Source organism: Hemitrygon akajei, chromosome 7 (assembly GCF_048418815.1).
Source record: "Hemitrygon akajei chromosome 7, sHemAka1.3, whole genome shotgun sequence".
NCBI lineage: Eukaryota > Metazoa > Chordata > Chondrichthyes > Myliobatiformes > Dasyatidae > Hemitrygon > Hemitrygon akajei.
Genome location: NC_133130.1, coordinates 131,717,510 through 131,738,370, shown reverse-complemented (window position 1 = coordinate 131,738,370; position 20,861 = coordinate 131,717,510). Strand labels below are relative to the sequence as shown.

The window sequence follows — 20,861 nt, the reverse complement described above, 5'->3', positions numbered from 1 at the left end:
TGAGAAATGCAAAATAATGAGGGATATATACAGGGTAAATGCAAACAGGCTTTTTCCACTGGGTTGGGTGAGACTTGAACAAGAGAAAATCTGCAGATGCTGGAAATCCGAGCAACACACACAACATGCTGGAGGAAATCTTCAGGCCAGGCAGCGTCTATTGAATAGGGTAAACAGCTGACATTTCTGACCGAGACCCTTCATCGGGACTCCATGAAGGGTCTCGGCCCGAAACTTTGACTATTTACTCTTTTCCATAGATGCCGAGTTGGACAAACTCGAGCTGTTTTCTCCGGAGCTGCGGAGGCTGATGGAGGCACAGATAGAGTAGACAGACAATACCTTTTCCACAGGGTAGTAACGTGTAACAGCAGAGAGCACTCATTGAAGTTGAGAGGTGGTCATTTCAAAGCAGATGTGAAGAACAAGTTTTTCACACAGAGTGATGGGTGCTGGGAATGTGCTGTCAGGGGTGGTTGAGGCTGAAATATTGGAGACTTTGAAGAGATGTTTATGATTGTGAGGAAGATGGAAGGATGTGGATTAGTTTAGTTGGTGATTTGATCACTAATTGAATTGATCCAGCACAACGTTGTGGGCTGAAGGGCCTCCCCTGTGCTGTACTGTTCTATATTCTAAGCCCCTCTCTTCCATCTGCCCAGGCATGTGGGAAATGGCTGTGCATTCCCTGTCCCCCCCCCCCCCCACCGAGCCCCTCCAGCAAGGGATGGTGGGGCCCAGTGACCGACCGCCTCCCGTTGCCCAGGGAACAAACTAATTCTTAATGAGGTAATTCCGAATGCTGTCATTTCCTCCTCAATTTTCCTTTATGCATTTTTTGGCTGAAGTGTAATCAGATCTGGAAACGTTTGCACATTGTGTGAGCCAGCGCATGATAACGCCAGCAGCTGGGGTGGTGGGGGGAATTGCCTTGGCCTGCTCCCTCGGACACTCGGGGGGGTGAATTCCCCCCTAGGGCCGGGCTGCTGAGGTCTATCTCCCTGTGTTAATTGTATCTGGGGGCTCAACAGTCCAATTCTGTCCCTCGACCTCACCACCCCTTACTGCTGGGGGCTAGATTTCCTGGATCTTAAAGTCTCAGTTGGAGGTATTGAAAAGGCAGTGACCAAATCGCACATCACTCCTCACTTAACCCACTGCTTATTCAATATTCAGGATTGTTTAATGTCATTTCCAGTACAGAAGTGTAAAGGAGAACAACACACTGTACCGCTGCCACGAAAGAAAAACAAATTTCATGGCACATGTGAGCGATGATAAACCTGATTCTGATCTGGGTCTCTATTGTGGACTGAGAGTGGGAAGGGGAATCATGATTGGGAAAAGGGGAGGGAGTGGGAAGCACCAGAGAGACATTCTGTGATGATCAATAAACCAATTGTTTGGAATCAGATGACCTTGCCTGGCGTCTCAGCACCCACCCCTGGCACTCCTTCTCTGCCACCTGTACCACACCCCTCCCACGGCACTCCACCCTCGCCATTCCAAACTTCCTTTGCTCCCGCCAGGTTTACAAACTCACTCTCCGTTCCACGTTGACACATACAGTACTCAGTAAAAGTCTTAGTCACCCTAGTGATATATCTGTGCCTGAGATTTTTGCACTGTACTGTATTTCCACAGAGTGACGCTCGGCACGGAAGTGTCTGTAAATACACTGACTCTGACACGAAATGATGAAGTAGTGGTGGTTGGGGTGTGGAGGGGTGGGTTAGTGGGTGGAGGTGTTGATCAGCCTCACTGCTTGGGGAAAGTAACTGGTTTTGAGTCTGTTGGTCCTGGTGTGGATGGAATGTAGCCTCCTCCCTGATGGGAGTGGGACATGAGCAGGGTGGGTGGGATCCTTCACGATGTCACTGGCCCTTTTCCAGCTCCATTCTCTATCTATGTCCGTGACGGTGGGCAGGCTGGTGCCGGTGGTGGTTGGGCAGTTTTGACGACCCGTTGTGGAGCCGTCCTGTCCGCCGCTGTACAGTTTCCGTACGGTGCAGTGATGCAGCTTGTCAGGATGCTCTCTCCTGATCATCTGTACAATGATGTGAGTAGAGATGTGCAAAGTCTAGCTCTCTCCAGCCCCCTCCAAAAGCAGACAGCTTTTCCTGATTGTGTAGGATGTGTTTTTGGACACGAGAGGTTGTGTGATGTTGAGGAAAGGACAACATGGAGTTTTGGATACAGTTTATGGATGAACATCGATTTCTCTCCCCTCCCCTCCTCTCTGTCCATTTCCCATTCCGGTTCCCCTCTCATTTCTTCTCTCGGCTCACCTGCCTATCACTTCCACCTGCTTCGCCCTCCTCCTTCCCTTTCTCCAATGGTCCACTCTCCTGTCCTATCAAATTCCTTCTTCTTCGCTCTTTACCTCTTCCACCTTGTCCCCTCACCACTTCCGACTTCATTCCCCTCTCCCCCTCACCTGGTCTCACCTGTCACCTGCCAGCTTGTCCTCCTTCCCCTCTCCCTCAGCCTTGTCATTCCGGCCACTCCCCTGCGTCGCCCTCACAAGGCAAACCTGAGCGGGAATGTCTTTACTTCGAGCAGGGTTTCCAACCTGGTGTCCACGACCCCTCAGTTAACGGTAGGCCGTGCTTACTTACCGCCCGTTACACTGTTGGTGTTGAGGGCAGCAGTGAAGGTTCTCCATCTCTGGTGGTATTCAGGGCTTCCTTCATCGTGTCAGTAGCTTCCTCTCGGTTTTCACTGCTGTCAGTCATGCAAATCCCGGGTGGGGACTCAGGAATACTCAGATGTAGAAGGATTCTTCATTGCTGTTTCTGTAACAGTTTTGTTCGACCTGTCAGGGTTGTTAGCCCCAAGCTGAACGCCCAAACCTGGAGGACCGGTGGACCACTTTGAATGTGGCCTCTACCCTTCGACCTCTATGCCCTGGGTGACCCTACCAAGAGCCAAAGCAAAAACCCAGCATAGCTCTCCGGGTCACTGAGGGATGCAAGCCCCCAAACCCTACGGCAAAGCTGTGGTCCTCTTGCAGGAATGGTACTGCTCCTTGGCTTAGTAAAGGTTGGGAATGGGAATGAGCTGCCAGTGGAAGTGCTGGATGTGGGTTTGATGACCATGTTTAAAAGAAGTTTGGATATGTCTATGAGTGGCAGGAGGGCTATAGTCCCAGTTGTGGGTCAATGGCACTAGACGATGAACTCGCTGAGTCTGGTGATATAAGTACATTGCTTATATACATTGATTGTATGTCCATATAGTAACACTAGACACAGGAGACCTCCAAGAGGACCACAACCTTGTCATTGGTTTGGAGGCTTGTGTGCCTCAGTGACCCGGAGAGCTACGTTGGCTGGAGTCAGGGCCTTGTGCTTTGGCTCTTGGTAGGGTCACCTCTGCCAAATAGGTCAAAGGTTAGAGGTCAGACTAAGAGTGGTCCACCGGTCCTCCGGGTTCAGGGGTTGAGCTCAGGTCTAACAACCCTGACTGGTCAAACAAGACTGTTATGGAAATAGCAATGAAGAATCCTTATACATCTGAGTGTGACGGTATTCCCGAGTCTCCGCCCGGGATTTTTATGCCTGACAGTAGAGAAAACCGAGAGGAAGCTACGGACATGATGAAGGAAACCCTGAACACCATCAGAGATGGAGAACCTTCATTGCTGCCCTAAACGCCAGCAAAAGTGGGAGAAAGGCACACAGGACTCTCTGTACATGACGGTGACTCTGACAGGAAATGATGAAGTAGTGGTTGTTGGGGGTGTAGAGGGGTGGGTTAGTGGGTGGAGGTGTTGATCACCCTCACTGCTTGGGGAAAGTAACTGTTTGAGTCTGGTGGTCCTGGTGTGGATGCTACGTAGCCTCCTCCCCGATGGGAGTGGGACAAACAGTCCATGAGTCGGGTGGGTTGGACAGCAAAACAATTTAGCATGGACTAATGAACTCCCGAATGGATGGTCCCAAGCCCGGATGCAAAAGGAGGAGGGTTGGGATTGGGGCTAGCAACCGCATTCCATAAAAACCCAGAGCTACAAAATGGACGCTGCCTGACCTTGCTGAGTGTGTTTGCAGCATCTGCTCAATCTCTTATGTCAATGTGTCGGGTCCAGGATAGATCCTCTCCTCCCAGGTCCTTACAGTGAACCTGCCACTCTCGTTACAGGCCTGCTGTGCATGGGCGGGGGGTGTGAAGCTCCCACTGCAGCCCGTTCCCCTAACGCTGGGACATGGGAGGCTATGCAATTCAGACCTGGCTTTCGCTGAGCCCCGTTGGAGAGGCCCCACTCCCATCGGGGAGGAGGCTACGTAGCATCCTCGCCAGGACCTCCAGACTCAAACAGTTACTTTCCCCCAAGCAGTGAGGCTGATCGACACCTCCACCCACTAACCCACCCCTCCCCACCTCCAACCACCACTACTTCATCATTTCCTGTCAGAGTCACCTTATGTACAGACACTCCTGAGCCGAGCGTCACTTTATGGACATACAATTAATGTATATAAGCTGTCTTATGCATTTCTGTTTATTGGATTTTTAGATTATCTTTGCTTTCTTTATCTCACTGTTTTTTTTGTGCTGCATCGGATCTGGAGTAACAATTATTCCGTTCTGCTTTACACTTGTGTACGGGAAATGACATTAAACAATCGGAGGGAATGGAATGTAACACAGCCCCGTGGAGCGTGGCGTTCTCTGGGCACGACTCACAAGCAAGCAGAGAAGAGATGTTTCGATAGAGAGAGCGCGTGGAATTTGACAAAGGGGCATTAGTCTGGTCTCGGAGTTAGGAGTTACTGATGTGTGGAGAGTGTCACGAGATTTGCGAGCGGCTGGGAATGGCAGCAAGTTAACCTCACCACTGAGGACCTTTCCAAGAACATCGACCATGCCAGCGTTGAGTCGATTCTTACTGATAATCACGTATAGGAGCGATCGTCCGAGAGTGGACGGGTCTCGAACCAGAGGACACAGCCTCAGAACAGAGCGATGTCCCTTGAGAATGGAGATGAGGAGCAATGTCTTTAGCCAGTGTGTGCTGACCGTGTGGATTTCTTTGCTACAAGTGGCTACAGAGGCCAAGTCATTGGGTATATTTGAAGCGGAGGTTGATTAGTCAGGGCATGAAGGGATATGGGGAGAAGGCAGGAGACTGCGATTGAGAGGGGTAATAATTCAGCCATGATGGAACGGTAGAGTAGGTGCGATGGACTGAGTGGCCTCATTCTGCTCCTACGTCTTACAGTCTTAACAGCAATTACAGATTTTTACTGTGGGTTTAGTTTTATCATTTTGTTGGAATTTGAAGAATTTCACGGCTGTGTGCCAGAGGTCGTGGCTGAGAGATACCCTGACGCAAGGTCCTGGCTCATGAACTGGTTGCCACAATATTAACATATCGTTAAAGTCACCAGGTGTGTGAGTGTGTGTGTGTGTGAGAGTCAGTGTGTGTGTGTGTGTGTGAGTGTGTGTGTGTGTGTGTGTGTGTGTGTGTGTGTGAGTGTGTGTGTGTGTGTGAGTGTGTGTGTGTGTGTGAGTGTGTGTGTGTGCATGTGAGTGTGTGTGTGAGTGTGTGTGTGCGTGTGAGTGTGTGTGCGTGTGAGTGTGTGTGTGTGTGTGTGTGTGTGAGTGTGTGTGAGTGTGAGTGTGTGTGAGTGTGAGTGTGTGTGTGTGTGTGTGTGTGTGAGTGTGTGTGTGTGTGTGTGTGAGTGTGTGTGCGTGTGAGTGTGTGTGTGTGTGTGTGTGTGTGTGAGTGTGTGTGAGTGTGAGTGTGTGTGTGTGTGTGTGTGTGTGTGTGTGTGAGTGTGTGTGTGTGTGTGTGAGTGTGTGTGAGTGTGAGTGTGTGTGTGTGTGAGTGTGTGTGTGTGTGTGTGTGTGTGTGTGTGTGTGTGAGTGTGTGTGTGTGTGTGTGTGTGTGAGTGTGTGTGTGTGTGTGTGAGTGTGTGTGTGTGTGTGTGTGTGAGTGTGTGTGTGTGTGTGTGAGTGTGTGTGAGTGTGAGTGTGTGTGAGTGTGTGAGTCAGTGTGTGTGTGTGTGTGTGAGTGTGTGTGTGTGTGTGAGTGTGTGTGTGTGAGTGTGTGTGTGCATGTGAGTGTGTGTGTGAGTGTGTGTGTGCGTGTGAGTGTGTGTGCGTGTGAGTATGTGAGTGTGTGTGTGTGTCTGTGTGTGATTGTGTGTGTGTGTCTGTGTGTGTGATTGTGTGTGTCTGTGTGTGTGTGTGATTGTGAGTGTGTGTGTGTGTGCGTGTGTGTGTGTGTGTGTGCGTGTGTGTGTGCGTGTGTGTGCGCGTGCATGTGTGTGTGTGTGCGTGTGAGTGTGCGTGTGAGTGTGTGTGTGTGTGATGCACCATCAATAACTCTCTGAGACGTGAGACGAGATATCGGCTTTTATTGACTGAAAGAAAGAACAAGCAGCAATTGACCACCACACTACATCCTGGAGACTGAGAGGCCGGGGCGGAGTCCCCAATCGCCTTTATACCGGGGTCTGTGGGAGGAGCCACAGGAGCAGTCAGCTGGGGGGGGGGGGTGGGGGGGGGTGTCCAGACAGGTATATGTAGTTCACCACATTGTGTGAGTGTGTGTGTGTCTGTCTATAGGACAGAGGGTGACTGCTGGATCATGCAGGACATCTTCAAAAGGTGATGCCTCAAAAAGGCAGCATCCATCATTTAGGACCTCATCGCCCAAGTCGGAATTTGTCCTCATTGCTACCATCAGGGAGGAGGTACAGGAGCCTGAAGACACACACTCAGCGATTCAGGAACAGCTTCTTCCCCTCTGCCATCCGATTTCTGGATGGACAGTGAAACTGATGAACACCACCTCAGTATTTTGTTCTCTCCCCCCCCCCCCGAACAGGAGGGGTGGGGGGACAGGTGGCAGAGAAGGAGTGCTGGCGGAGGGGTGGGGGGTGGCCCTGGTGCAGACACTCCCAGCCCTGAGACTCCAGGCGAGGTCATTTGATTCCAAACAATTGGTTTATTGATCATTACAGAATGTCTCTCTGGTGCTTCCTGCTCCCTCCCCTCTCCCTTCCCCTTTTCCCAACCATGATTCCCCTCTCCCTGCCCCCTTCCCACTCTCAGTCCACAATAGAGACCCAGATCAGAATCAGGTTTATCATCACTCACATACGTCATGAAATTTGTTTTTGTGGCAGCAAGACAGGGCAATACATAAAATCACTACAGTAAGCGATGCCAATTCTGAGAGCCTCATTAACCTGCTCTGATGTCTCTGTTCTATGTTCCACAGAACAAGTCTTGATGGTGGGTATGTTCTACCACAGCATGCACCAGTTCTACAGGCAGATCAACCCTCTAAAGACCAAGTAAGTGACTCTCCGGAGCCTCGGGCTAACAGTGTTCTGCACCACCCCCTCCTCTGGTGGGGATGCTTCACCAGCCTCCGAGGCTGAGGGCTCGGGGCCACCTTCACAGCGTGTACTGCCAAGGATCTTAATCACAATCCTGCCGGGGTTTGCCGTGATCCAAGGCCAGAAGTTTCTGGAAAACCTGATGGTGGAAGTGTTTGAGTGGTCGTAGGGAGCCTCTGCCTTCCCTTCCAGCTCTGACTGAACCAGGGCTGACGCAGAGCCAGGAGCTCTTGGTGGTTTCCAGCAGCTCTGTCTCTGTGCCGTGGCCAAACAATGTCTGCGGCAGGACCGGCACCCAGGCCCGTCTCGTCCTGTCTGAGGGCTTTTTGTGCTCTGTCCTGAGTGTATCCCAGGGTATCCCTTGGAACCCGAGGCCTTTAGAATCAGGCTCGATCTCCACAGCCAAGCTGAGGGACAGCTGCCCAGTCAGAGGAGCTGTTCCTCAGTCCGGCTGAGACTCGCTGATCCCGGGGTGCCAAGGGGAGCCGGGGGTTTTCCGCGGTCTCCCCCCTAAGGCACCCGTCAGCCGACAAGCCACGGGGTAAAGTTCCTGACACGTGCTCAGTGATGGAGCAAGGGCAGAGGGATAGGTACAGACATGGACTGAACAGTTCACTGCTTTAATAAGAACTGTACAGATCACAGGAAATAATAACTGTTGGGCCAGCAAGGCTGCTAAGTAAAAGCCTTCAAAAATCTGGGACCTTTAGAGTCAGGTTCGAACTCCACAACGTACTGAGGGAGAGTCACCCTGTCAGAACAGAGTAATAATAATTAAAAAACACAGTAAATATAAATACATTGCTTATATACATTGATTGTATGTCCATAAAGTGACGTTAGACACAGGAGACCTCCAAGAGGATCACTGACGTTGTGGGGTTTGGAGGCTTGCGTGCCTCAGTGACCCGGAGAGCTACGTTGGCTGGAGTCAGGGCCTTGTGCTTTGGCTCCTGGTGGGTCACCAGGTCAAAAAGTAACTGGTTTTGAGTCTGGTGGTCCTGGTGTGGATGCTACGTAGCCTCCTCCCTGATGGGAGTGGGACAAACAGTCCACGAGCAGGGTGGGTGGGATCCTTCACAATGTCATTGGCCCTAGGTTTGCCAAAGGTCAAAGGGTAGAGGTCAGACTAAGAGTGGGCCACCGGTCCTCCAGGTTCAGGGGTTCAGCTCAGGGCTAACAACGCTGACTGGTAAAAACTGTTACGGAAACAGCAATGAAGAATCCTTCTACATCTGAGCGTGACGGTATTCCTGAGTCTCCGCCCGGGATCTGTATGCCTGACAGTGGTGAAAACCGAGAGGAAGCTAGTGACACGATGAAGGAAATCCTGAACACCTCCAGAGATGGAGGACCTTCATTGCCGCCCCAAATGCCAGGGGCATAATGGACAAAAGAGGGAGGGAGAGAGAGAGAGAGGCACACAGGAGTGCCAGTATATAAAAGTGACTGACAGGAAATGATGAAGTAGTGGTGGTTGGGGGTGTGGAGGGGTGGGTTAGTGGGTGGAGGTGTTGATCAGCCTCACTGCTTGGGGAAAGTGACTGCTTTTGAGTCTGGTGGTCCTGGTGTGGATGCTACGTAGCCTCCTCCCCGATGGGAGTGGGACAAACAGTCCATGAGCCGGGTGAGTGGGATCCTTCACGATGTCACTGGCCCTTTCCCGGCTCCATTCTCTATCTATGTCCGTGACGGTGGGCAGGCTGGTGCCGGTGGTGGTTGGGCAGTTTTGACGACCCGTTGTGGAGCCGTCCTGTCCGCCGCTGTACAGTTTCCGTACGGTGCAGTGATGCAGCTTGTCAGGATGCTCTCTCCTGATCATCTGTACAATGACGTGAGTAGAGATGTGCAAAGTCTAGCTCTCTCCAGCCCCCTCCGAGAGTAAATGCATTGGGGGGGGGGGCTCTGGATAGGGTCCCCGCTCGGGGATTACCACTCGACATTACTTGGTTGTGTTGTGTTGTAGCCATCTGACAATCCCAGGCTCTGGCTCTTGACCCAGGGGCAGGGAGGGCTCGGCTGACAGGCGGGACGAGGACCCAGGTCCTTCCTGCTTCCAGACACCCTCTGCCTGTGGAGGGATGGAGGGGGTGAATGCCAACCGGAGGAAAAGATGAACGTTGGAGTTGCTTTCATTAGTTTTGCTTTAATATTGTCATGTTTTAGTGATATGTGTGTTAAACCATTTTTGATTTTAAAAATGATTTAAAACCATTTTTGGTTTTAAAAACGATTTAAAGCCGTTTAAGCGTTGTCTAAATGTCTTTGCAGACAGACATTTAAAAATAGTTCAAAGGCCTTTAGCGGCTGGAGAGCTGCCAAAATTTGCCATGGTGATCTTGCGTCTTGGGATCTGCTCGCGATTCTCCGTCATGCTGGCCGAGGCTTGGGAGAGGGGCCTGTGGTCAGGCAGTGGGCTGTGGAAAGGTTGAGTGCAGCCAAGACATCTGGGCAGGTAGGTGGGTAGGAAAGGCTTAGAAGGTTATGTGCCTAATGCTGGAAAATGGGACATCTTGGGTCAGTATCGACTATTTGTGCTGAAGGGCCTGTTTCTGTGGTGTACGACTCTGGTCAGTGAGCTGGGTGGGAGAGGAAGATTTTGAAGGATCAAAGCAACTGCAAAGGCTGAGGAGTGGATAGGATGAGAGGGCAAGAAGATTGGCCCAGGCAGAGTGGACGTGAAGAAGATGTTCCCTGTAGCTACAGTGGAGAAGTTTAGGACCATAGGACACAGTCTCAGAATAGAAGGGTGGCCATTTTGAACAGAGTTGAGGAGGAATTTCATTAGTGGATGTGGAGAGGATGTTTCCTATAGAGGGGGAGTCTAGGACCAGAGGACACAGATAGAGTGGGTGTGGAGAGGATATTTCCTATAGTGGGGGAGTCTAGGACCAGAGGGCACAGATAGAGTGGATGTGGAGAGGATGTTTCCTATAGTGGGGGAGTCTAGGACCAGAGGACACAGATAGAGTGGGTGTGGAGAGGATGTTTCCTATAGTGGGGGAGTCTAGGACCAGAGGACACAGATAGAGTGGGTGTGGAGAGGATATTTCCTATAGTGGGGGAGTCTAGGACCAGAGGGCACAGATAGAGTGGATGTGGAGAGGATGTTTCCTATAGTGGGGGAGTCTAGGACCAGAGGACACAGATAGAGTGGGCGTGGAGAGGATGTTTCCTATAGTGGGGGAGTCTAGGACCAGAGGACACAGATAGAGTGGGCGTGGAGAGGATGTTTCCTATAGTGGGGGAGTCTAGGACCAGAGGACACAGATAGAGTGGATGTGGAGAGGATGTTTCCTATAGTGGGGGAGTCTAGGACCAGAGCACACAGATAGAGTGGATGTGGAGAGGACGTTTCCTATAGTGGGGGAGTCTAGGACCAGAGGACACAGATAGAGTGGATGTGGAGAGGATGTTTCCTATAGTGGGGGAGTCTAGGACCAGAGGGCACAGATAGAGTGGATGTGGAGAGGATGTTTCCTATGGTGGGGGAGTCTAGGACCAGAGGACACAGATAGAGTGGATGTGGAGAGGATGTTTCCTATGGTGGGGGAGTCTAGGACCAGAGGACACAGATAGAGTGGATGTGGGGAGGATGTTTCCTATAGTGGGTGAGTCTAGGACCAGAGGGCACAGATAGAGTGGATGTGGGGAGGATGTTTCCTATGGTGGGGGAGTCTAGGACCAGAGGGCACAGATAGAGTGGATGTGGAGAGGATGTTTCCTATAGTGGGGGAGTCTAGGACCAGAGGACACAGATAGAGTGGATGTGGAGAGGATGTTTCCTATAGTGGGGGAGTCTAGGACCAGAGGACACAGATAGAGTGGATGTGGAGAGGACGTTTCCTATAGTGGGGGAGTCTAGGACCAGAGGACACAGATAGAGTGGATGTGGAGAGGACGTTTCCTATAGTGGGGGAGTCTAGGACCAGAGGACACAGATAGAGTGGATGTGGAGAGGACGTTTCCTATAGTGGGGGAGTCTAGGACCAGAGGACACAGATAGAGTGGATGTGGAGAGGATGTTTCCTATAGTGGGGGAGTCTAGGACCAGAGGACACAGATAGAGTGGATGTGGAGAGGACGTTTCCTATAGTGGGGGAGTCTAGGACCAGAGGACACAGATAGAGTGGATGTGGGGAGGATGTTTCCTGTAGTGGGGGAGTCTAGGACCAGAGGACACAGATAGAGTGGATGTGGAGAGGATGTTTCCTATAGTGGGGGAGTCTAGGACCAGAGGACACAGATAGAGTGGATGTGGAGAGGACGTTTCCTATAGTGGGGGAGTCTAGGACCAGAGGACACAGATAGAGTGGATGTGGAGAGGATGTTTCCTATAGTGGGGGAGTCTAGGACCAGAGGGCACAGATAGAGTGGATGTGGAGAGGATGTTTCCTATGGTGGGGGAGTCTAGGACCAGAGGGCACAGCCTCAGAATAAAAGGATGTCCCTTTAGAGCAGAGGTGAGGGGGAATTTCTTTAGCCAGAGGGTGGTGCATCTGTGGAATGTATTACCACAAGTGGCCGTGGAGGCCAGGTCTTTGGGCGTATTTAAAGTGGAGGTTGATTCGTCAAAGTGTCAAAGGTTACAGGAAGAAGGTAGGAGAAAAATGAGAAGTAAATCAGCCACGATAGAGATTGCTACAGTACTTCGCAAAACTCTTAGCAATCTAACTACATATATATATGTGCCAAAGACCTTTGCACAGCACTGTGATAAATAAATAAGCAATAAATATCAAGAACATGAGATGAAGAGTCCTTGAAAGTCCATGGGTTGTGGGAAATTTCAATGATGGGGCAAGTGAGGTTGTGTGAAGGTATCCCCTTTGTTCGAGAGCCTGCTGGTTGAGGGGTAATAACTGTTCCTGAACCTGGTGGAGTGAGTCCTGAGGCTCCTGTACCTCTTTCCTGATGGCTGAGAGGTGATAACTGTTCCTGAACCTGGTGGAGTGAGTCCTGAGGCTCCTGTACCTCCTTCCTGATGGTTGAGGGGTAATAACTGTTCCTGAACCTGGTGGAGTGAGTCCTGAGGCTCCTGTACCTCCTTCCTGATGGCTGAGAGGTGACAACTGTTTCTGAACCTGGTGGTCTGGGTTACATTCACCATTCACGCCCACCCTTCAGGAGGAGCAGGTCAGTAGAATGAACATATTTGAGGTTCAGTGCCAGCAGGGAATTACCCAAAGTCCACAGTGGCACTAGTAAGCCCGTACTGGCTCCTGCTTGGGAGATAACAGGGAGGGCGACATGATAGCGTAGCAGTGATTCCATTCCTCCATGAACTAATCTGATCCCCCTTTCTCAGTCCAGAAAGACTGAGTCTGTGATTCCCAGTTGTGCACTTCATATCCAACGGAGATAGCACGTATCCCTGCAGGATAACATCACCCTCATCCTTTCAGACTCTACCTACCCTCCCACGACAACCCTTCACCACAGCAGGCTCCCTTCTCCGCCTTGGTAGTAACGCTTTACTGTGCCGGCAATCGACGGTCAGCGTTCAATTCCAGCCTGTGTCTGTAAGGAGTTTGTACTTTCTCCCTGTGACCTCGTACGTTTCGTCAGGGTGCTCCGGGGGGGTGAGGTGGGAATGCTACGCAAGTGGCTGAGGGGGGGGAGCACAGAGGGACATGTTCCAGTTTCCTCCCACAGTGCAAAGGCACGCGGGTAAGGCATGTTACGTTGGGACCTAAAGGGTGGTGAAAATTATGGGCTGCCCCAGCACAGTGTTTCTTGTTAATGCAAATAACACATTTCACTGTATGCCTTGAGGTACAGTCCTGTGCCAAAGCCTTCCGCACATGATGTATACAGCTACGGTGCCTAAGACTTTTGCACAGTACTATAGTAATTTTATGTATTGCACTGTACTGCTGCCACAAAAAAAACCAAATTTCAACGTTCAAAGTACATTTATTATCAAAGTATGCATGCATTATACAACCTTGAGATTCATCTCCTTACAGGCAGCCACAAAGATGCCCAAAAAAAACATTATATATATAAAACTGTCTAACACCCAGTGTGCAGAGAATAAAATAAACCATCATGCCCATAAAAAAGCTGTATACAATAAAAGAATGAAATAACATCCAATGAGCAAAGAACAAAAACCATGCAAACAGTAACCACAAACAAATAGTGTTTCTGTGCTAAAGTCCGTAAAGAGGGTCTCCTAGTTCCAGGCAGAGCCAAGTAAACGCCATGGAACAGCAATCTGAACTGGCCCATACCTCACCTCAGGCCCCAACACTCTGACCTTCCCAATCCGGCCCAACGCTTAAATCTCTGTCTGAACAATGGGTTCTGCCTCTTGGATACGCTGGCTTTGCTGCCTAGATTCGGCCTGTAAATCTCCATCCGAAAATCACGTTCAGTCACGTTGATACACTCTGGGACCTGGAACACGGGGCCTCGATGCAGCCTGTGCCTGATTATTCACACTCTCGGCAACGGGCCTGTGCCTGATTATACACGCTCTCGGCAACGGGCCTGTGCCTGATTATACACGCTCTCGGCAACGGGCCTGTGCCTGATTATTCACGCTCTCGGCAACGGGCCTGTGCCTGACTATACACGCTCTCGGCAACGGGCCTGTGCCTGATTATACACACTCTCGGCAACGGGCCTGTGCCTGATTATTCACGCTCTCGGCAACGGGCCTGTGCCTGATTATACACGCTCTCGGCAACGGGCCTGTGCCTGACTATACACGCTCTCGGCAACGGGCCTGTGCCTGATTATACACGCTCTCGGCAACGGGCCTGTGCCTGACTATACACGCTCTCGGCAACGGGCCTGTACCTGATTATACACGCTCTCGGCAACGGGCCTGTGCCTGATAATACACGCTCTCGGCAACGGGCCTGTACCTGATAATACATGCTCTCGGCAACGGGCCTGTGCCTGATTATTCACGCTCTCGGCAACGGGCCTGTGCCTGATTATACACGCTCTCGGCAACGGGCCTGTGCCTGATAATACACGCTCTCGGCAACGGGCCTGTGCCTGATAATACATGCTCTCGGCAACGGGCCTGTGCCTGATTATTCACGCTCTCGGCAACGGGCCTGTGCCTGATTATACACGCTCTCGGCAACGGGCCTGTGCCTGATAATACACGCTCTCGGCAACGGGCCTGTGCCTGATAATACACGCTCTCGGCAACGGGCCTGTGCCTGATTATTCACGCTCTCGGCAACGGGCCTGTGCCTGACTATACACGCTCTCGGCAACGGGCCTGTGCCTGATTATTCACGCTCTCGGCAACGGGCCTGTGCCTGATAATACACGCTCTCGGCAACGGGCCTGTGCCTGATTATACACGCTCTCGGCAACAGGCCTGTGCCTGATTATACACGCTCTCGGCAACGGGCCTGCTGCCTCGCCTTGCCTCAACTCTGCCACATCAAAGTTCAAGGGAAGTTACAGACTGTAACTTGTCATGATTGTTTGACAGACAAAAGTGTGATTAACAAAGTATTTAGTTACTATCTGTGTATCGTTAGCCACCGACTAGAACCCACTGAGGCTCACGGGCACCATCGTAAACCGGAAATTTCATGACATGTGAGTGATGATAAACCTGATTCTGATATGGGTCTCTATTGTGGACTGAGAGTGGGAAGGGGGCAGGGAGAGGGGAATCATGGTTGGGAAAAGGGGAAGGGAGATGGGAGGGAGTGGGAAGCACCAGAGAGACATTAACCAATTGTTTAGAATCAAATGACCTTGCCTGGTGTCTCAGAGCTGGGTGTGTCTGCACTCGCGCCAACCCCTCTCCTGGCACTCCTTCTCTGCCACCTGTCCCCACACCCCTCCTGTGGCATCCCACCCCTGCCACCTGTCCCCACACCCCTCCCGTGGCATCCCACCCCTGCCACCTGTCCCCACACCCCTCCCGTGGCATCCCACCCCTGCCACCTGTCCCCACACCCCTCCCGTGGCATCCCACCCCTGCCATTGTCCCCACACCCCTCCCGTGGCATCCCACCCCTGCCACCTGTCCCCACACCCCTCCCGTGGCATCCCACCCCTGCCATCTGTCCCTACACCCCTCCCGTGGCATCCCACCCCTGCCACCTGTCCCCACACCCCTCCCGTGGCATCCCACCCCTGCCATCTGTCCCTACACCCCTCCCGTGGCATCCCACCCCTGCCATCTGTCCCTACACCCCTCCCGTGGCATCCCACCCCTGCCATCTGTCCCCACACCCCTCCCCTGGCATCCCACCCCTGCCATTGTCCCCACACCCCTCCCGTGGCATCCCACCCCTGCCACCTGTCCCCACACCCCTCCCGTGGTGCTCCACCCCTGCCATCTGTCCCCACACCCCTCCCGTGGCATCCCACCCCTGCCATCTGTCCCCACACCCCTCCCGTGGCATCCCACCCCTGCCACCTGTCCCCACACCCCTCCCGTGGCATCCCACCCCTGCCACCTGTCCCCACACCCCTCCCGTGGCATCCCACCCCTGCCACCTGTCCCCACACCCCTCCCGTGGCATCCCATCCCTGCCACCCTTTTGCCATTTCGGCCATCCTTTGCTCCCACCAGATTTACAAGCTCGCTCTCTGCTCCACGCTGACAAGCACAGGTCCTGGGCTCCCTGGCTTTCTGCTTTGCATTTGCACGGTTCGTTATCTTTTGCACGTTGCTTGTTTGTCCGTCCTGTTGGGCGTGGTCTTTCATCGTGTTTCTTATATTCACCATGAATGCCGGCAGGAAAATGAATCTCAGGGCTGTATACGATGACGTGTGTACTTTGATAATAAACTTACTTTGAATGTGAACATCCAGAGCACACAGAGTGCACCTCTACTTTGTGCTCTTCAGACTGTATGATATAGTAACAGAATCAGGCCTTTCTGCCCATCTAGCCTGCTCCACCATTTTGTCATGGCTGATCCATTTCCCCCTCAGCCCCTATCTCCTGCCTACTCCCCGTATCCCTTCACGTCCTGACCAATCAGAAACCTATCAACCTTTGCCTTAAATATACCCAGTGACTCGGCCTCCACAGTCGCCTGTGGCAACAAATTTCACAGAAATTCCTCTGCCTCTCCATTCTAAATGGACATCTCTTTATTCTGACGCTGTGTCCTCAGATTCTAGATCCCCCCCCCCCCCCCCACTATAAGAAACATCCTCTCCATATCCACTCTATTGAGGCCTTTCACCATTTGGTAAGTTTCAATGAGATTCCCCCTCATTCTTCCAAATTCCAGTGAGTACAGGCCCAGAGCCATCAAACGCTCCTCCTATGACATGCCTTCCAAGCCAGGAATCAATCTCGTGAACCTCCTTCGAGCCCTTTCCAATGTCAGCACATCGTTTCTGAGATAAAGGGCCCAAAACTGCTCACAATACTCCGAGTGAGGCCTCACCAATCCTGGGACAATTTTGAGAAGTGTTTCACCAACACTACCCTCCTAAACTCTGCCCCAGACTTTGAGCTGGGAGTCACTGGGCAATTGGCACAGGCTGACTGACTGAATTATAATATTTAGTGATAGTTATCGGTCAAGGTTTAAATTGGCACCTCGGTGACGAGCTCACTTGGCAATGCCAGCCAGCAGCAGGCAGACAAGAGAGGGAGGCTGAAGGCAGATCTCTGTACCCCACCGGGAGATCGGCAAGACCAGCTGCCGAGGTCAGCAACTCGGCTGGTGGCACCGGCTGTTTGGAATTGGTTTATTATACTGGATAACAATCTTTTTTTGAAAGTATTGCTTCTACAGAACTTTTTTTGTGGTTGTGACAGACCGCTCGAAGCTGAACTCAAATATAATTTCAGACTACTTGAATCATGTAGGAATTTGGAGAAATAAGAAATTAACTTTATTGACTGTAATGCATTTAATTGCATAACGGTGCTGATGCTTTGCAATAGTTCAACTCAGCTAAAAATGTTTTGTTGGTGATTTTCATTTGTACTCAGTGTCTGAGGCTTCTCACTTAGATACCCAACAATAATCAGCCAGCATTGATGGATTCCAGTTGCCCTGATACCGTTTCTCCATGACCACAGTGTCCTGGTGAAACCTTTCACCGTGCTCGTCACTGACAGCACCAAGATTTGCAGGGAGGAAATCTAAATGGGAATGCAGGAAATGAATCTTTAGTGACATGTTGCACTTCATGGTTTTGTACGCTTGAAGCATGTTGACAACCAGCTGCACGTAGTTTGATGCTCTGTAGTTGCCAAGAAAATTTTCAACAACATCCTCGAATGCCTTCCACGTGATTTTCTCCGGTCCCCACTGGAAGTTCTTTGCATTCCCTGTCATTGATGACCTGTTTGATTTGTGGACCAACAAAAATGCCTTCCTTAATATTGGCATCAGTTATTCTGACGCTGAATTATAAATTGAAATAACAAATATTGGCAATTTCAAGAAAATGGTGTGTGATTGGAGAATTTTATGGTGATTTTCATGATCAGAATCAGGTTTATTATCACAGACACGTGACCTGAAACTTATTAAGTTAGCAGCAGTCCAATGAAATACATAATCAAGCAGAGAACAAGTAAATAAACAAGTTAATCAATTACACATATTGAATAGATTTTAATAAGTGCAAAAACAGAAATACTGCATATTTTTTTAAAAAGTGAGATAGTGTCCAAAGCTTCAATGTCCATTTAGGAATCAGATGGCAGAGGGGAAGAAGCTGTTCCTGAATCGCTGAGTGTGTGCCTTCAGGCTCCTGTACCTCCTACCTGATGGCAGAGGGGAAGAAGCTGTTCCTGAATCGCTGAGTGTGTGCCTTCAGGCTCCTGTACCTCCTACCTGATGGCAGAGGGGAAGAAGCTGTTCCTGAATCGCTGAGTGTGTGCCTTCAGGCTCCTGTACCTCCTCCCTGATGGCAGAGGGGAAGAAGCTGTTCCTGAATCACTGAGTGTGTGGCTTCAGGCTCCTGTACCTCCTCCCTGATGGCAGAGGGGAAGAAGCTGTTCCTGAATCACTGAGTGTGTGCCTTCAGGCTCCTGTACCTCCTCCCTGATGGCAGAGGGGAAGAAGCTGTTCCTGAATCACTGAGTGTGTGCCTTCAGGCTCCTGTACCTCCTCCCTGATGGCAGAGGGGAAGAAGCTGTTCCTGAATCACTGAGTGTGTGTCTTCAGGCTCCTGTACCTCCTCCCTGATGGCAGAGGGGAAGAAGCTGTTCCTGAATCACTGAGTGTGTGTCTTCAGGCTCCTGTGCCTCCTCCCTGATGGCAGAGGGGAAGAAGCTGTTCCTGAATCGCTGAGTGTGTGTCTTCAGGCTCCTGTACCTCCTCCCTGATGGTAACAGTGAGAAAGGGCATGCCCTGGGTGCTGGAGGTCCTTAATAATGGATGCTACCTTTCTGAGACATCGCTCCTTGAAGATGTCCTGGGTACTTTGTAGGCTAGTGCCCAAGATGGAGCTGACTAGATTTACAACCTTCTGCAGCTTCTTTTGGTCCTGTGCAGTAGCCCCTCCATACCAGACAGTGATGCAGCCTGTCAGAATGCTCTCCACGGTACAACTATAGAAGTTTTTGAGTGTATTTGTTTACATTCCAAATCTCTTCAAACTCCTAATGAAGTATAGCCGCTGTCTTGCCTTCTTCATAATTACATCGATATGTTGGGACCAGGTTAGATTCTCAGAGATCTTGACACCCAGGAACTTGAAGCTGCTCACTCTCTTCACTTCTGATCCCTCTATGAGGACTGGTGTGTGTTCCTTCGTCTTACCCTTCCTGAAATCCACAATCAGCTCTTTGGTCTTACTGATGTTGAGTTCATAAGATACACCCAAAAGTATTCAGGAAACAAACTCCTTGTTGTCCAGTGTTATTGTCACATGTTCTTAGAGGAGTGAGGAGCACTGTTCATACAGATCAGATCTAAACACAGTGCATTGAGCTAGAACAAGCTAAAACAATAACAGAATGCAGAATAATAGACACAAGGGATTCTGCAGATGCTGGAAATCCAAAGCAACACACAGGAAATGCTGAAGGAACTCAGCAGCTTAGCATCTATGGAATGGAATAAACAGTTGATGTTTTGGGCCGAGACCCTTCTTCAAGATGCTTCCCTCCATAGATGCTGCCTGATTTGCTGAGTTCCTCAAGCACTTTGTGTATTAGAAATGCAGAATAAAGTGTTACAGAGGAAGTGTAGCATGGAATCAGAATTGAAGTTCAAAGTACATATATGTCACCATATACAACCCTGAGATTGATTTTCCTGTAGGGCAAATCTACAGAATAATAACCATAACAGAATCTGTGAAAGACAGCCCAACTTGGGAGTTCAACCAGAGTGCAGAAGACAACAAAATGTGCAAATACAAAAAGAAAGAAATAATAATAATAAATAAATAAACAGTAAATATCAAGAACATGAGATGAAAAGTCCTTGAACCTGAGTCCATAGGTTGTGGCAACATGGGTCAAGTGAAGCTGAGTGGTATTATCCCCTCGGTTCAAGAGCCTGGTGGTTGCGCTGTATTACTGCTGTATGTTGTGAAATTTGTTGTTTAGCGGCAATGGTACATTGCAATAAATAATCATTTTTAAAATGATAAATTACATTCAAAGTTCAAAGTAAATTTTATTATCAAAGTACATCTATGTCACCTGAGAATCATTTTCCTGTGGGCATTCTCAGCAAATCTGTAGACTAATAACCATAACAGGATCAGTGAAAGATCAACCAGAGTGCAGAAGACAACAAACTGTGCAAATGCAAATATAAATAAATAGCAATAAATAACGAGAACATGAGATAAAGAGTCCTTAAAGTGAGGTCATTGGTTGCGGGAACGTTGCAATGATTGGACAAGTCAGTGTAGTTATCTCCTTTGGTTGAGGGCCTGATGGTTGAGGAGTAGTAACCGTTCTGGAACATGGTGGTGTAAGTCATGAGGCTCCTGTACTTCCTCCTGATGGCAGCAGTGAGAAGAGAGCATGTCCTGGGTAGGAGACGTCTGATGGATGTGGCTTTCCTGTGACAGCATTTCATGTAGGTGGGGAGAGCTTTATCCATGATGTGCTGAGCCATATCCACTTTCTTTTGTAGGATTTTCCATTGAAAAAAATCAGAAACATATGTATAAAAAATCAGTAAGTTGTGCAAAGAGAGAGGAAAAGAAGAGATGTGGTGTTCATGGGTTCATTGTCGGTTCAGAGATCAGATGGTGGTGGGAAGGAGCTGTTCCTAAAACGCAGGTAAACAATAACATGCAGGATCATAACGAGCTAGCTGGTCAAGTCAAGAGTCTATCTTGTACTCGGGAACTGTTCAATAGCCCTATAACAGTGGGCTAGCTGTCCTTGAGCCTGGTGGTATGTGCTTTCAGGTTTTTGTACCTTCTGCCTGAAGGGAGAGGGGAGAAGAGAAGAGAGAATGATTGGGATGGATGGGGGTCTTTGATTCTGTGTAAACCCAGTCTGTGGAGGGGTGGCCGGTTTCTCTGATGTGCTGAGCTGTGGTTGAACTCTGATTCACGTTGTGATGTGTTTCTGG

General features: G+C 50.2%; 1 protein-coding gene across 1 annotated transcript in view; it reads left to right on the top strand.

The window, feature by feature from the left end:
- Positions 1-20,861, top strand: part of adgrd1 (adhesion G protein-coupled receptor D1) — a 145,623-nt gene that overhangs the window by 70,735 nt on the left and 54,027 nt on the right. Inside the window, exon 12 of the mRNA XM_073050279.1 lies at positions 7,235-7,310. Coding sequence (XP_072906380.1) covers positions 7,235-7,310 — 76 coding nt within the window. The remainder of the gene's footprint in view (positions 1-7,234; positions 7,311-20,861) is intronic.